Genomic DNA, 18,387 nt, shown 5'->3' with positions numbered 1-18,387 from the left:
GCGCTCCCTTCATGGAAATTTTCTTCCCCCATGACAAATTCCTCGATGGAAAGTTCCCCTAACATATCCCCCTCTTCTCAGCCCCTCCCCCAAACCAAAAAATCCCCCTGAAAACGTCCGTACACTTCCCAATACTCACTACTATATGTAAGAATTGGTCAAAGTTTTTAACTTTTAGCCCCTCCCATGGAGACTGTGGGGGAGTAAGTCGTCCCCAAATACATAGTAAGGTTTTCCGACTACGCTGAATAAAATGGCTAGCTCAGAATTTTGATCTGTTGACTTTGGGAAAATGATTAGTGTGGGAGGGGTCCTAGGTGCCCTCCAATTTTTTGGTCACTTAAAAAGGGCACTAGAACTTTTCATTTCCGTTAGAATTAGCCCTCTCGCAACATTCTAGGACCGCTGGGTCGATACGATCACCCCTGGGAAAAAAACAACAAAAAACAAATAGACACGCATCCGTGATCTACCTTTTGGCAAAAAATACAAAATTCCACATTTTTTTAGATAGGAGCTTGAAACTTCTACAATAGAGTTCTCTGATACGCTGAATCTGATGGTGTGATTTTCGTTATGATTCAATGACTTTTAGGGGGTGTTTTCCCCTATTTTCTAAAATAAGGCAAATTTTCTCAGGCTCGTAACTTTTGATGGGTAAGACTAAATTTGATGAAACTTATATATTTAAAATAAGCATTAAAATGTAATTCTTTTGATGTAGCTATTGGTATCAAAATTCCATTTTTAAAGTTTTGGTTACTATTGAGCCGGGTCGCTCCTAGCAACAGTTCGTTACTACGAACTGTTTGATAAAACAAAGGGTAGAATTCAACACAAAATTCGGTTATTTGTGGACAATTGCACTGCACGAAGGTTGAAGTTGGCCGTTTTGGAGTGAAGAATTTTACAAAATTTCAATTTATCTTTTTATGAAATCTCTGAAAAAAAAAATTCTTCTTTGGCTTCTTCTGAGAGCCTTTTATATCTTCTAGCCAGCTTTTGTTTAACTTTCAACGCATTCACAAACACTTTCCACACAGTCAAAACACCTTCCAAAAAAATGAGAACGAGACTTAGCTCGTTAATAAAGGCGGATTAAAGTAGAAATTAACTGCAGCAATCAGAAAATTATGGCAAAGTAAAACAGATGAGCAGTTTTATTTTTAAATGGTAAGGAACCTCCATATTACTCTCATGATGTTAAACCCTTCCTTGATGATATATCAGTGTCAGAAACGAATCATTACTGCGAGTGGCGTTTTGAACAATGTGTTGGAATTGGATAATCTTCAACAGGAATTATGTGAAGCAACAAGACCAAATCCAGATTGAATGATACCTTTAACCACCACAACTATATCTTTATGAGAACTTGGAAATCTACACCCAACGATTAACCTCTAGGAAGTTCAGTATGGGGTGCTTTGTCAGCCAAAAATTAAATTGGCCGTTTTTAGTACTTTCTATGACATTTTGTCATGCCATAAAACAAAGGAGACTATGAAGATAAATAGTTGTGTTTTCAGCAAGATTGGGAGCCAGCTAATTACCATACCAATATTAGCTCCTTTCTTAATTGAACTCACCAAATAGGAAATATGTAAACCTTTTCGTTTTTAAATAGGAAAGAAAATCTTTTATTATCTCCTCGTTCATCAGACCCATACTTTTTCCTATGGAGGAATAAACCAAACGACAAAGACCCTACTACGAAACCTGCTACGATCACTTAATAGAGATAAGCCAGAGAAAACGATAAATGTCCAAGTACACATTTGAGATTTTAAGGAAGATTCCTCCCTCTAGATTATTCTGCTCCCTCTCCAAGGTCTTGCAAAGTACCTGTTAAGTATTTTCATTAAGAAAAAGTTAATTCAAGATTAAAAAAAAATAAAATTGAAAAAACAATCAAATTGTCCTAAAGGATTTTGAAGAGCACCTTTACCCACCACACTTATTTAAGACTAAATTTCATCTTTTGATTAGCCTAGATAACTAGATGTCAATGCTCACCAATAGTATCAATAACAGCACTCTTATATAACCTACCCCAGACAAAAAAGAAAGGAAACGATATAGACAATTTAAAATCGCGTATATATTCAAAAATAAATTGCCTGAACATACTACGTTTAATTTCAACGGAATAGAATTACTTTCTCATTAAGTATTTTTGTGTCTATGGAAATAGCTATTCTGTAACAGGTTTCTATTGTAATCTACAAACTAGCAGGCTTTTTCCTAGAATGAGCAGTCCGATGACAGTTCAGATTTGACTTAATTGAAAATGCTTTCTTACATAAATCACATTTATATGGTTTCTCACCAGTATGCACTCTTAGGTGCCTACTCAATGAGCTTGAATCAGCAAATCTCTTGTCACACACACCACACTTATAAGGTTTCTCACCCGTATGCACTCTTCGATGTGTATTCAAACTGCCTGCTCGAGAAAACCTCTTCTGACATATATTACATTTAAATGGCCTCTCACCGGTATGCACTCTTTGATGCTGTTTCAAAGTGCCTGATTGAAAAAAACACTTTTTGCACACTTCACATTTAAACGGTTTCTCACCTGTGTGCAGTCTTTCATGTCTATTCAAATTGCACTGCTGAGAGAAGCTCTTCTGGCATACACCACATATAAATGATTTTTTTCCTGTATGAATTATCTGATGTGATTCCAGTAATGAATGGCAGAGGAATCGTTTATCACATATGTTGCATTCATAGTCTTTTTCGCACTTCTTACTATGCAATCCACTATTAAGACGTGAAGCTTCCAAGAGCGTTTTGGCATTAGTTGATGAAGAATCTCCAACTCCTAAAATAAATATAAAAGGTAGACACAACCTAAAACATTGTACTATGATATTCTAATAAGATATTACAATATAATGATGCTCAGAATAAGCACACAGAGAAAATATAGCAGGATTTCTCGTGTGATCACATTCAGACCCTCTTAAATTACAGTTCACATTCGATTTAAATAAAGAGAGTTCTGTTATGCACATTTTGGTGACGATTCAGACTGGTCAATTGACCAAAATCACACAAAATGCACACATCACACAAACGGTTTCTCACCTTTGTGCAGTCTTTGGTGCTGATTCAAACTCTTGGATTGAGAAAAACACTTTTAGCAGGCATCACATTTAAACGGTTTCTCACTTGTATGCAGTCTGATGTGTATTTAAACAGTCCACTCTACACAAACTCTTTTGACATACATCACACTTATACAGTTTTTTCCTGTATGAATTCTTTGATGTCTTTCCAAACGTGAATGGGAGTGAAACCTTTTGTCGCATATATTGCCCTCATAGTCATTTCTAGTCTTTTTCTTATTTAATCGACTGTTCCGATTTGAAGTTTCGTAGAGTGTATAGGCAATACTTTAAATTCCTTAAAATAAAATAAATAAAGGGGATAGACAAAACCTAAGACACTATACTAAGGTATTCTCAATAAGATATCCCTAATTATTAATACACTAGGAAAAACCAAAAGCAAAATACAAATAGAAAGATGAAATAAAAAAGAAAAGACCGAGAGGGTGCTACAGATAGATGTCCGTTACTTCAATTCATTATTTGTTCATTGGTATTCACTGGCACGGCGCATGCTTCTATATATAGATTTACATTCCATATAGATTTACAGATTTATAGTGCAATAGATTACACTATATATAGATTTACAGGTGACATTGTCACCTGTCTTCTAACCACAGACAATTTGAGACAATGTCTCTCCATGCTAAATCTTTTCAGAGACATTTGATAAGTAAAGCAAGTCTGATTATTTTTGGAGTATCCAGCCGCTGGGCCCTGGAACTGACCACTCGGCAGTCTTCTATATATGGATTCTCATTGTCGCTTGTCTTTTTATTGTCTGCGTTTAGCCACAGACCATTTGTTTTCCTTTCATAACGGTCTTTTCAAAGATATTTTATTATTAAAGCAAGTCCAATTTCTAACATCGATATCTACAAAGCTTCAAACTTTCGGTTTTCTTATTTTAGGTTTTGGAACTGTGACCGCTTATTAAAGCATATAAAACATATTTTTGCGATCCTCCGTTTTTTGCTCTTTAATCAATTTAATGGTTTTTCATACTGAGTATTTTCAAAGATATTTTATTACTGAAGCTATTCCGATTTCTAACAAAGATATGTACTAAGCTTCAAACTTTTGCCTTTCTTTTTAAAGGTTTTTGAATTATTGTAATGCCTTGTCAAAATAGAGAATTATTATTTGTAACAATCGCAAATGTTCGTTTTTTGAGTCTTCATGCTGACATTATATAACTGGTTTCGTTCAAACCTGTAGCTATTTAAAATTGGACTTGCTTGAATGATCAAATATCTTTGAACTGCCTGTAGTATGTAAAAATATTAAATTGCGTAAAGAGCAAAAAACTGGTAATTGCAAAAATATTTGTATTTATTACAAATATGTAATGTATGGAATTGTTGTAGGAGATTACAACAATTCCATAACTTAAAATAAATAAACCAAAAGTTTGAAGCTTAGTAGATACCGTTGTTAGAAATCGGACTTAATTTAATAATCGAACATCTTTGAAAAGAGTGTTGTGAAAAGAAAACAAATTGTCCGCGGCTAACCGTAGACGCTATGACAAGTGACAATGAGAATCCACATATAGAAGGCTGCCGAGTACGAAATGCCGGGGCCAGGCGGCAGGTAATTACAAAAATAATCAGACTTGCTTTAATAATTATATATCTTTGAAAAGATACAGTATGAAAAGACAGCAAATTATCCCAATAATCTGTGGTCGGAAGACAAGCGACAATGAAAATCCATATATAGAAGCCTGCCACATGCCGAGTGCCGTTATTATTTTGAATTAAAATGAAATAATTGTGGGCATCAAGTCATGGCTAATTGTAGAAAGAAAGCCAAAACAGATAGACCGATTGAGTGAGAAGAAAAACCTAGCATTAATTCCCCCTTATTAGGATTGTATAACCAGTTTAGTACATTTGTTAATAGATACGTTTAATCTATTATCCGTCCATGCATCATTGCTAGGTAGTAGAACCAAGGTAGATGGTCATAGAGCAAATATAGTGATAGAACATATAATTTTCCAACTGTTTGATTAATTTGAGTTGGATAAACGGCGGAAGAATGCGGGTGCCTCTCTTATTGGACCGATACACAGTTTGTTATCTTTTAGCAAGTCATGCCTCGCAAGAGTCTCAGGCAGGTTGATCCGGAATTTAAAATTGACATAGGACCATTAGAATGCCTGGTTATGCAAGTGAACTGGCAATTATAAGCTAGGAATGTTGGGCACACAAAAAATTCAACTGTTTCTGCTTGACTGTCTAGGCTTTTTCACAATCTCAGGTAGTTTTACTAACAAAAATGCCCAGATAGTCAGTAAAATGGTGTTACCCCAGACTAGGCAGGCTGGGTTAGGTTAGTTAAATTTTTATTAATTAAAATTATAAATTTGTAACCGGAACCCCTGCCGATAATCCAGACCTCGCATGAGGGGGTTACTATGGCTTTGATGAAAAAATAATGAAAAGCGAAATTGGCTTAGAATGATGGACTGAGCTGACGCAATGAAGAGACACTATTAGGAAACTGATTGGAGACAGCAGGCACCCCCTCCCCGCCTACCCCGAAGAGAGAGAGAGAGAGACGCTTGAATGCTATACAGTAGACATGGGCTAGATGGGAACCCCATATGAAAATGAATATATTGTTGGTATGTGTCAAGCGCATGGTTACCGCTTGAGGAAACGGTCTAACCATTCGCGTGCTTTAAGCGGATTGACAAGAAGACATAAGGAAGGATATAAGACGAAGGTTGTGGTGATTGGGACATGTTTTGCATACGAAAGATTTACAAAGATAGTCCTTTTTTGGCATCCACAAAGGGTCAAACACAAAGTATGTTCCTAGTTGAATTGACGAGAAGAAATAAGGAAGGACATAAGACAAAGGTTGTGATGATTGGGACATGTTTTGCATTACGAAAGATTTACAAAGATAGTCCTTTTTTCGGCATCCACCAAGGGTCGACCACAGAGCAGGATGTTCCTACTTGGATTGACGAGAAGAAATAAGGAAGGATATATGACAAAGGTTGTCATGATTGGGACGTGTTTTGCACACAAAAGATTGACAAAGATTGTCCTTTTTTTGGCATCCACCAAGGGTCAAACACAGAGCAGGATGTTCCTACTTGGATTGAAAAGAAGATATAAGGAAGGATATATGACAAAGGTTGTCATGATTGGGACGTGTTTTGCACACAAAAGATTGACAAAGATTGTCCTTTTTTTGGCATCCACCAAGGGTCGAACACAGAGCAGGATGTTCCTACTTGGATTGACGAGAAGACATAAGGAAGGATATATGACAAAGGTTGTCATGATTGGGACGTGTTTTGCACACAAAAGATTGACAAAGATTGTCCTTTTTTTGGCATCCACCAAGGGTCGAACACAGAGCAGGATATTCCTACTTGGATTAACGAGAAGATATAAGGAAAGATATAAGACAAAGATTGTGATGACTGGGACATGTTTTGCATGCGAAAGATTTAAAAGATTGTTCTTTTTTTAAGCATCCACAAACGGTCAAACCCAAAGTAGGATGTTCCTACTTGGATTGACGAGCAGACATAAGGAAGGATATAAGAAAGTAAAAGAGTTCAAAATAGGGATGAAACCATTTAATTGACAGTGAACAGATAAAAAAAATTTTAACTGGATATTTCGAACACATATACAGTGTTCATCATCAGCAGTAAGTTACTGCTGATGATGAACACTGTATATGTGTTCGAAATATCCAGTTAAATTTTTTTTTATCTGTTCACTGTCAATTAAATGGTTTCATCCCTATTTTGAACTGTTTTACTTTCGTCATGGAAAGGCAGTATGGTCTTCGAAGTTGTCTAAAAAGGATATAAAACAAAGGTTGTAATGATTGGGACATGTTTTGCATAAGAAAGATTTACAAAGATTGTCCTTTTTTTGGCATCCACCAAGGGTCAAACACAAAGCAGGATGTTCTTACTTGGATTTACAGGAAGGTACAAGGAAGGATCTAAGGAAAACTGGAAATTTTGGGGAGGGAGAACAGAGGCAATTTTTGAATGGAATGAGGTGTAAGAATATCTGCAGCTGTGTTGGCTTCAGGTAGCTTGGTGCCGGTTTGAGTTACTAGTAGTAGTAGTAGCAGTATTTATCAAGTTTTTTAGATCCATCTGCACTAAGCTTTTCTTGCAGAAGCCTTTTGGAGAAATAAACCTATAACATATCACTGAATCCAAGTAAATAGGGGAATATTTTATTAGGGCTATATTTGGAACAGCTACGGTAGGGGACTGGATCTTCAGGAAGGCAATCATGATATTCGGAAATGGTACAAAATAAATAATAAAAATGCACTGATTTTATTTATATAACATATTTTCTTCAAAAATGAACAAATCTATATATTACCAATTCACAGTTAAATTGTTTTATTCTATAGGTCAGATTATAACGTTTCCTTCTATTATTATCCTCTTTTTAGAACTAGTTCATAAACTATCGTGGTAAACATTTCAATTAATCAGTGACAAAAGTTGAGGCAAGGCAGCATATAACATTAAAACGTTCATTAGTCAAATTTTTCAAGACTCAATACTTCAAATTCTTGGTTAATTGACCTACCTAGAGGGGAAAATTCTTGAAAAGACCAAATAAGCAATCCAATATTATTGTATTTATCAAATTCATTAACTATTGGCAAATTATTAGGATTTCCTCCCTAATTTAAAAGCATCACTTTTCTTACTTAATGCTGACATATTCTTGCCGTTCTACATCTATTAAATAGAAAAACAAACAATACAACAACGACGATATTGACTCAATTAATGTACGTAAAACGGCGGTTTAAGTATTTTGTTCTGATTTCAGTGTAAAAAGGATAATTTTTCACTTGTATCACTTCAAGATTCAGTGTGACAATTAAGGAGCGAATTTACACGATCAATATTCTCTTAATAATTTGATAACAACTAAAAGAATAATCATAGAAAATCACCGTTTTCAGGTTTACCTAAAAAAGATGGAGAGAAAAATATCTTTTCATTCTGATGTCCTTGGGTAGCTTAATGGTAAATGATTCTGCCTTAAATGGTTCTCCGTCGCAAAAATATACAACACAGTAACCTGGCCATGTACATTTAGAGTGGACGTAAAATTTTGTGCCAAATAGCATTGGCTGGCTCTGCCTTCAATTGTCTTAGAAATGTTTGGAGAAATAGGAAACATTCCCGAGAAGCTAAAGCTCAGAATTGATAATAGTAATGTCCTCTCCGTCCTTACATATGGCTGTGAAACTTGGAGCATCACTGCGCAACTAGGAAAACGACTACGGACATTCGATAATAAATGCCTAAGATCTATTTTGAATATAAATTGGGCAGAGAGAATAAGAAATGATGAGATTTATAGCATGAAAAATCATATCCCCATCCTTGATATCATTAGAAAGCGACGATGGATGTATTGGGGGCACATGGTGCGAATGGGTTATGGAAGGCTGCCTCATGACATATGGTGTTGGACACCCCCTGGCCTCCGCAAGTCAGGGAGACCCAAAATGACCATTGGCAGGATGTTAGAGAAGGAGGCGAAGCTGGCGAGGTCTTCGATGGAGGAGCTTTGGTCGAGGGCTCAGGACAGGTCGTCGTGGCGAACCACTGTTGCTGCCTTATGCACCCTCAGGCGTAGGAGGACCTAAGTAAGTAAGTAACAAGAAGAAAAGTGTCAGAAAACTTACTTCCACTCTGTCGAATAGTTGATTCAGATGGCCTGAAATTAAGATTAAGCTGCTCAGATGCGACAGGAGAAACCACCAAAGGAATATCTTCATGTTTGGGTGATAAAATAAGATTCTTCCTCCCAAAAATATCTTCACTAAAATCTGGGAATGCTTCTTCAACTTCTAAAGAACATCAAAATTAAATCAACATTAAAACACTCACAAAAGTAATCCTTCTGGTGTAAATTATACAAAACACAAAATAATTACTAAATGGTTCTTTTAAATGAGAAGAGAAACTTTAATAACAAAATAATCGGAAAAAATATCTAGACTTTGAAAGATACTCTAGTAATCTTACCTTCAGTGTGATTAAGTTTAAAAATAAACTCTTCACTCATTGTCAGTTCCTCGGAAAGACTTGAAACCTGAATGTCAAGAAATTTTAAATTGTAATTGTATTTCTGAAAGCAGTTGACTACTACTGAATAGGATTGATTATGAATACAGTCAATGTACCCATTTAGGGAGTCCATTGCTCAACTTGGAGTCCTTCAAAGATCCATAATGAACTGCCCTGATTCTAATTTCTCATAATAACCATTTAATCTATACAATAAACTTCGTAAGGCCCCTGCCTTAAATGATATAGACACATCTAACCCGAGGACCTAAATCTTATCTTGTTTCCAGCAGAGGTATGTCTTTTTTCGATTATTTTACTTTAACGGGATAGCAAACAAGTTTCACAGGACATTTGTTATTTAGTATATTACTGTGGTAACTTTTGTAAAAAAAAAAGAAAACAAAAAAGAGCTGTCGTATTGACTTTTTGACAGACGAATTCAGATAATTCAAAATAGACTTAATTAAAATTTCAGAAACTCATATCCAATGGTTAGGAAAAATAAACTTAGGTAAAACAGAACTTATTTACTCAGGCAGGAAAAACAGGGTGAATAGGCATGGAGTAGGGCAGCCATGAATAAGGAAGCTGTGCAAGGAAGCTGTGCTCATGGTGAATAAGGAAGCTAATGGAGATAGTAGTGACTTAAATGAATTCTACCAACAACTGCAAAAAGAAATAGACAGGGTTCCAGGTCACGGGTGGACTGGTAGTGTAAAGCTAAGGGGGTATTTCGGTTAGGTGGTCCTACCTATGCTCCTCCTTATAGAAGGATATTTTTGTGTTGAATCAGTGGGGATCTTGAGCAATGAGTGGTAATTGCACTCTGCGTCATTCGCGCTAAAATTTGCCACCAGGCAAAATAGTAGTGCCCACTAAGTAAGAAGTAGGATTACAGTAGGAAGAGGGCGGATACCGCTAATAATTTTTTTTTGCCAGATCTCCCTGATTCTTGGTTGTTGTTGTTGCTTACGTTTTCACATAAAAGGAGAGTGGCATCGTATTTTTAGCGATATAAAATTGTCAGCTTTCGTCCAGGATCATGGAAATCTGGGCTAAAGAGTATCCGTGGTATTTGTCCTCTTATGAAGGATGTTTAACACAACTGAGAGTTTTTGACTTTCCATCAGAACCCATATTATATATTTTGATCAGATACAAAATAAAATAACTGGTCTAAAGTAGGAAATAGACACTGTACTGACAACAGCGATGTTAAAGTCTTCAAATCTCTTTTCACGTCTTCAAAAACTTCTTCAAACTGCAGTGAATCAAACAGCTCACGATCGCATTACATCAACATGAATGCTTCTAAGAAATCATCTAATATTGTACTTCTTACTATTGTCTTAATGAGCTTCATTTTGCTGAAGGATTTTTCACGACTGACTTGAGAAAGAAAAGTGTCAGCAGGAACCTCACCCCCTACAAATTCAGCTAGAAGTTCAAGTCTGTCCTCAAATTCTGCACCAGGCCTATCCTGGCTATTTTTACGACCCGTACTAATAATTTCGCCGTACACTGAGGCAAAGCTTTCCAGCTCAGACCCCAGCCCGTCATGAGAAACCTTCGCCATCTCTGCGATGTTTTAAAGGGCCGACTTTGGCATTTCAGCTTGACGCACAAGGCTGAACGTGGTGGGAGGCAAGAAATATACATCAGAAATAAGCTGTTTTTGTCTGAAAATCTTTTTTAAGACTGGTTATTATTCGGTCAATGAATAACCTGACATTTTGACTCGAAATCGCTGTTCCCGATCTTCAGGTCAAGAATCTTTTGTCGTTTCTCACGGCCTGAACTTTTCTTTGTAACGCGACATGCTGGTAGCTCTGACCTAATTTCTAGGTCCAATGAAGTGGTCTCTAGACGGCTCTAGATCTTTGACACGAACTAGGACGCTTTTTCTTTGCTTCATGTGACGTGTTTGATTCGAAAGAACTGTTGTTTTTCTCTAAGAACAAAACGGGCACTGCAACTTAGTACAGAGAATCGTCATCGGGAAACATCAAAACAAGCGACTTCTCTTTTGCACACCAACGAGTTTCACCAATTTTGTGTAGCCTTTTCAACTTCAACTGTCTTTCTGTTGTATTCTCATTCGTCTGGTGACAAGAGTGGGGGGGTATCCATCCTCTGATCATTTTGAATCTTAAAAAAAGCACTAGAACTTCAGATTACCAATCCAGTGAGCCCCCTCCGTACTTTATAAGATAAACCTTTCTATATATATATATATATATATATATATATATATATATATATATATATATATATATATATATATATATATATATATATATATATATATATATATATATACCTTAAATACCCCCAGGGCATAACTTATAGCCCTTGCCCTGAGGGCTCTGGGAGAGAGGGGTTGTCATCCTAAAAGACATAGTTTTTGGACCTTTCAATAACGTTGAAAAGAATGGCAAAAAATTGGATTGGATAGGATTGGGGAAGAGGTGGGCGTGGAAAGGGGTTAGTTGCCGTCCAATCACTTTCAATCAACTATTAAAAAGGGCACTAGCCCTTTCAACTTCCAACTGAATGAGCTCTTTTCGAAGTTTCTAAGACAATGAAAGACAATCTCAAAATTTTTACCAACTGCATTTCTGGAAAATATGAGGAGTGAGGTGGGAAGGAGTTGTTATCCATCCTCCGATCACTCTGAATCTTAAAAAGAGCACTACAACTTCTGATTGCCACAATCCAATGAGCCCCTCCGAATTTTATATGATCATCCTTTTTATATATACCTCATATCCCCCCAGGGCATAACTTACAACCCTTGCCCTGAGGGCTGTAGGGGGGTGGGTCATCCTCAAAGACACAATTTTCGGACCTTTCAACTATGTTGAACAAAATGGCATCTAAAAATTTTGATTGGAAGCGTTTGAGGATTTGGTGGGCGTGGGAGGTTTATAAGACAACCCTTTCCATATATATATATATATATATATATATATATATATATATATATATATATATATATATATATATATATATATATATATATATATATATATATATATATATATATATATATATATATATATATATATATATATATATATATATATATATATATATATATATATATATATATATATATATATATATATATATATATATATATATATATATATATATATATATATATATATATATATATATACATGTATATATATATATATACATGTATATATATATATACATGTATATATATATATACATGTATGTATATATATATATATATATATATATATATATATATATATATATATATATATATATATATATATATATATATATATATATATATATATATATATATATATATATATATATATATATATATATATATATACCTTAAATACCCCCAGGGCATAACTTACAGCCCTTGCCCTGAGGGCCCTTAGAGGAAGGGGTAGTCATCCTCAAAGACATAGTTTCTGCACCTTTCAATTATGTTGAACAAAATTACTAAAAAAAATTGGATTAGACAGGATTGGGGAAACGGCGGGCGTGGAAATGGGTTAGTTGCCCTCCAGTCACTTTCAATCAACAATTGAATGAGCTCTTTTCAAAGTTTCTAAGACAACAAATGGCAATCTAAAAATTTTTATCAGATGCATTTCGGGAAAATATGAGGAGTGAGGTGAGACGTGAGGGGAATTATCCATCCTCCGATCACTCTGAATATTAAAAAGAGCACTAGAACTTCTGATTACCAATCCAATGAGCCCCTCCGAATTTTATATGATCACCCTTTTTATATATACCTTATACCCCCCCCAGGATATAACTTACAACCCTTGCCCTGAGGGCTGTAGGGGGGGGCATCCTCAACGACATAATTCTCGGACCTTTCAACAATGTTGAACAAAATGGCATCTCAAAATTTTGACTGGATGTATTTGAAGAAATGGCGGGCGTGGGTGGGGGATTAGATGCCCTCCAATCACTTTTGACTACTAAAAAGAGCACTAGTCATTTCAATTTCCAATCGGATGAGCTCTTTTAGAAGTTTCTACGATAAAAAAATGGCCGTCGCAAAATTTCTATCAGATGCATTTCGGGAAAATACGAGGTGTGATGGATGAAGGAAGTATCCGCCCCCTCTGATCACTCTAAATCTTAAAAATAGCACTAGAACATCTGATTTTCTGAGTTCAGCCCCTTTCTGAGTTTTACGATCACCCTTTCTATATATTCATTATATGCCTTCAGGGCATTGCTTATAACCCTCAACCTGAGTGCTGTGGGGGGTTGTCATCCTCAAAGACATAATTTCCGGACAATTCAAATGCGTTGATCGAAATGGCTATTTCAAAATTTTGATTGAGTGAGTTTGGGGATATGGCAGGCGTAGGAGGGGGTTGGTTGCCCTCCAATTACTTTTGATTGGCTAATAAAAGGGGCGCTAATCCTTTCAATTTTCAATCAAATGAGCTCTTTTTGAAGTTTCTGTGACAACAAATGACCGTCTCAAAATTTCTATAAGATGCATTTGGGGAAATGCGAGGTGTGTGTGTGTGTGGGGGAGGGGGTATCCACTATTCGTTCACTCTGAATATCAAAAAGGGCACTAAGAATTCTGATGAGCGATCCAACGAGCCCCCTCTATAACTTACACGATCACTCTTTATATATAAACCTTAAATGTTCCCTGGGCATAACTTACAACCATTGCCCTGAGGGCTGTGGCAGGTCTGTCATCCTCAAAGACATAATTTCTGGATCTTTCAACTACGTTGCACAAAATGGTTATCTCCAAATTTTGATGGGATGCGTTTGAGGAAATGGAAATGGTTTCTATGAATACCTTATATACCCCCAGGCATAACTTAAAAACCTTGCCCTGAGGGCTCTGGGGGGGGGGGTCATACTCAAGGATGTAACTTCCAGACCTTTCAATTACGTTAACAAAATTGCTATCTTAAAATTTGGATTGGACGGGATTGGGGAAATGGTGGGCGTGGGAGGCGTGTTAGTTGCCCTCCAATAACTTTCAATCAGCTATTAAAAATGGCACTAGTCCTTTCAATTTCAAATTGAATGAGCTCTTTCCGAAGTTTCTATGACAACAAATGGTCATCTCAAAATTAAAATCAGATGCATTTTGGGAAAATACGAGGTAGGGGGGGGTATCCATCCTCCAATCACTCTGAATCATAAAAAGGGCACTGGAATTTTTGATTACCAATCCGATGAGCCCTCTCCAAAGTTTACATGATTACCATTTCTATATATATCTTATTTGCCCCCAAGGCATAACTTACAACCCTTACCCTGAGGGCTGTAGGGAGGGGTATCATCCTAAAAGCCATAATTTCCAGACCTTTCAATTACGTTGAGCAAAATAACATCTAAGGTTTTTTATTGGATGTGTTTGAGGAAACGGTGGGCATGAGATGGGGGTTAGTAGCCCTCCAATTACTTTCAACTATTAAAAAGATTACTATTCCTTTCAATTTCCAATCAAATGAGCTTTTTTCGAAGTTTCTACGACAAAAAATGGCTATCTAAAAATTTCTATCAGATAGATTTCAGGAAAACACGAAGTGCGTGTGTGTTTGTGGGGGGGGGGGGGGTATCCGCCCTCTTATCACTCTGAAACTTAAAAAGGACACTAGACCATCTGATTTCAAATCAAATGAGTACATTCCCGAGTTTTTACGATCATCCTTTCTATAACTTATAACCATTGCCCTGGGGGCTGTGGGGGGTTGTCATCTTCAAAGACATAATTTCCAGACCTTTGAAATATATTGAACTAAGTGAGTGTACCAAAATGTTGATTGAATGTGTTCAAGGAGATGGGCGGTGTGGTAGGAGGGTTAGTTGCCCTCTATTAACTTTTGATTGACTATTAAAAAGGGCACTATCCCTTTCAGTGATCAATCGAATGAGATCTTTTTGAAGTTTCACCGACAAAAAAGGCCATCTAAAAAATTTTATCTGAAGCATTTCGGGAAAATACGAGGTGTGTGTGGGGGGAGAGATATCTACCCTCCGATCACTCTGAATCTCAAAAAGGGCACTAAAAATTCAAATTAGAAATCCAATGAGGTCATCCTTAAAGACATAACTTCTGGATCTTTCAGCTATGTTGAACAAAATGGCTGTCTCAAAATTTTGAGTGAATATGCTTGGGGAAATGGCTGGCGTGGGTGGGGGATTAGTTGCCCTCCAATTATTTTTGACCATAAAAAGGGCATTGGCTCTTTCAATTTCCAATCAGATGAGCCCTTTTCATAGTTTCTACGACAACTCATTCGATGCAAAGTGCCCTGGTCTAAACAAATAATATATTGGGCCCACATCGCTCTTTGCTTAGGCAGCGTTATTGCGCTGCCTACGGTTTGGCAAAATGGCAAAAACCTTATGACCCCGAACCAGGCACATAAAAGAAAATGAATTGCCATCGAGATATTAACACTTTTGCCGCTGCAACATAATGGTTTCGTATTCTAATACTTCTGTTTATGATAAACTCTAATACAGGTCACTGCCGCCAGTGAGTGACATTCAGTAAGTGACACTTTGAGCAACCAAATTAAAATAAAAAATTTTCAGAGCACTCCCATTTAAGGGTATCTTGGATTTTCGATAATGACTGAAATAAGTAATTATGTATTAAGGACAGGAAGGAATTACAATTGCCACTGGTTGGAGGATATCTAGAACATGGTATTTAAAGAATACCATGATCCCTATAAATACAGACAAAACTATACCAAAGCATTGGAAACAGTTATAGATCTATATCTAGATAGATTCTATCGAGAACTATATGTAGAGCTTGATGAATATCTAGATAAAAATATATTAAATAAGATAGAACCAAATTATTGGAAGCAATTGTGGATCTTAAGACTTAAACTTAAAGCAGTATTTTATCATCTCAAGCATTAAAAGTATCAATATTTGATAAAGTGGACTATCAATGAAAGAGAAACACTAAAATACTACATTATTATTCTTTTATTTCTAAAGAAAAAAAAATATAAAGTAACCCTCTTAGGGCGTAGAGTGTATAATATTATTATAATGATTAACCAATGATATATAAAATCATAATGCCTAACTAAACCACTTTAGGTGTTAAGCATAGAATAATGCATAATATCATGAATAAAATTACGAAAAATACGTTATGCATAGGGCGTAATATAATTATAGAAATGTGCATAATCTTTATTTGTTATATTGATTCCTTCGGGAACCTTCAGCATTCCTTCGGGCACCGAGTAAGAGAAAGGTTTAAGTAAAAGATCAGATTTAATAAAAGAGTTTAATGGGTTTAAACGAGTATTTGCTCTTATGACTTATACTCTAATGAAATAAAATAACAAACTAGGGGAAAATCGAATAGTACATACTGTACTGCTGATGATGGACACTGTATATATGTCCGAAATATCCAGTTAAAAGAAAAATTTATATTTGTTTCACTGTCAATTAAAAGGTTTCATCCCTATTTTGAACTGTTATAATTTCGTAGCCTACGTACTTTTTAATTAAACAATGTAAGACTAACCTGAAGAATTTATAATTCCATTTAGCGCTATCTCAGTTCTTTCCAAAATCTGACTTCCAGTGAGCTTAAAAAAAGAAAAGATTACACCCGGAAATACAGACAAATCATTAGAGTTTGAATAAATTTGAATTTCTAACATACAACCACACATTTTTTAGCAATGTCAATCCAGTTATTATTGATATCAGTTGTAATGGTTTTTATTTAAAAAATCAAAAAGACTATCCCCAAAACTGCTAGGTGATAACATTGAGAAGGAACGGACAAATACATTCATAAAAGGACAAAATATTTTCCTTTCACCTCAGAAGCGGTTTAATCAAACAGGTTATTAAAACTTCATCGGATTTACTTATTCATTTCTACACAGAAAGGGGCTCTTTATCCCCTTTCCTTTAGCAGAAAACCCTCCAAGGAGTCCAGTATACACAAAATTTCACTTCAGGCTGGTGAACAAAGAGAACATGCAAGGCATTTCAATGTTTGAATAAGCTTAAGAGCCCAAGAAACTTGCACAAAGGCTTGCAAATTTTTGTTGGCTTAAAATCAAAAATCAGAGGTGCACGATAAGAGTCAAAAAGAGGCATAATAAGCTGTATAAAAGAAACAGCTTTATGGACACGATAAAATTCGAAAAAAAAACAGAAAAATTATTCAAATACAGACTTCATGTTTAAGCTGAGACAAAAATGATGATACAGTTTTAACTTTTGTACAAAGTACAAAAAACGACTCAGTTCACATACTGAGAGGCAGTTAATCATCCATCCTAAGGTAAAACTAAGGTAGATAGGCAGAGAGTAAGGGTAATTTAAATAGTCTATCAGCTCTGTGAGCAATTTGAAGGCAAATGGAGACCCAGAAGACGGCAAAGACGAATCAATGTGTTAGATAGGCGACAAATTGTTCAGGTGAAAGGATTTGTTTTATCTCTATATCAGGGAGGAAACAGCAGCAAAAGGAATTCGTGATGAACCGCTTTGTCTTGAGTAACAACCACTGCCAGGCACAATCCCTTGAAATAACGTAGAAACGTTTCAGAAAAAGCGAGGAAATGCTGCTAATATTTCGATGAAGAGCAAGCTAGATGACTCCAGGAAGAAAAGAGATCTATTTTCTAGTCTCTAATTTAGTGTCTAATCTCTGATCTAATTTAGTCTCTAGTCTCTAATCTAGTCTCTAATTTATTAGTCTCTAATTATTAGGCAATTCATATCTACTGACCCAACTAAGCTCTTCTCTCACAAAAACCAGATGTCACGTCCCGCATTTCTAAGCAAAGATAAACTTCGAAGCAGAACCTGGGTTTCGTTCAAAACAAGGGTAACTCCGAAATTGAAATGGAAAAACTTCTTGTTGGCCTATGAGAACAAGCAAGAGCTGTTGGACTCCATGTCCGAAATTTTATTGAAAAAGCTGGGCGAGCCAGTGCTATTTGCTACGAAGAATGAACTTGTGTTGTGTTCTGACCGAATGGTCGATTATTTAAGTCCCAGTATATATAAAGAGGGGATATATACATTTTCCTACACATGAAGGTAGGAATGCTGGGTACAAGGTCCTGATGGTTCAGTAAGCAGAAATGGATGTTCATTGATAACTAGTCCAACCAAAAGTAA

At 35.9% G+C, this 18,387-nt stretch overlaps 1 protein-coding gene across 6 annotated transcripts in view; it reads right to left on the bottom strand.

The window, feature by feature from the left end:
- Positions 1-2,086: 2,086 nt before the first annotated feature.
- The window catches only part of LOC136041449 (zinc finger protein 271-like), a 38,415-nt gene continuing 22,114 nt past the window's right edge, over positions 2,087-18,387 (bottom strand). For 5 of the 6 annotated variants that reach the window (XM_065726118.1, XM_065726120.1, XM_065726116.1 and 2 more), the window contains exons 4-6: positions 16,769-16,832; positions 8,832-8,996; positions 2,087-2,830 (exon numbers count right to left, since the gene is read on the bottom strand). In XM_065726118.1, the coding sequence (XP_065582190.1) occupies positions 2,223-2,830; positions 8,832-8,996; positions 16,769-16,832 (837 nt within the window). In that variant the 3' untranslated portion in view covers positions 2,087-2,222. The remainder of the gene's footprint in view (positions 2,831-8,831; positions 8,997-16,768; positions 16,833-18,387) is intronic. The other variant, XM_065726122.1, reaches the window with a different exon arrangement.

Source organism: Artemia franciscana, unplaced genomic scaffold, assembly GCF_032884065.1.
Source record: "Artemia franciscana unplaced genomic scaffold, ASM3288406v1 PGA_scaffold_23, whole genome shotgun sequence".
In the NCBI taxonomy this organism is placed as follows: Eukaryota; Metazoa; Arthropoda; class Branchiopoda; order Anostraca; family Artemiidae; genus Artemia; species Artemia franciscana.
Note: the sequence above shows the minus strand (reverse complement) of the source record. Positions and strands in the feature narration are given on the sequence as shown.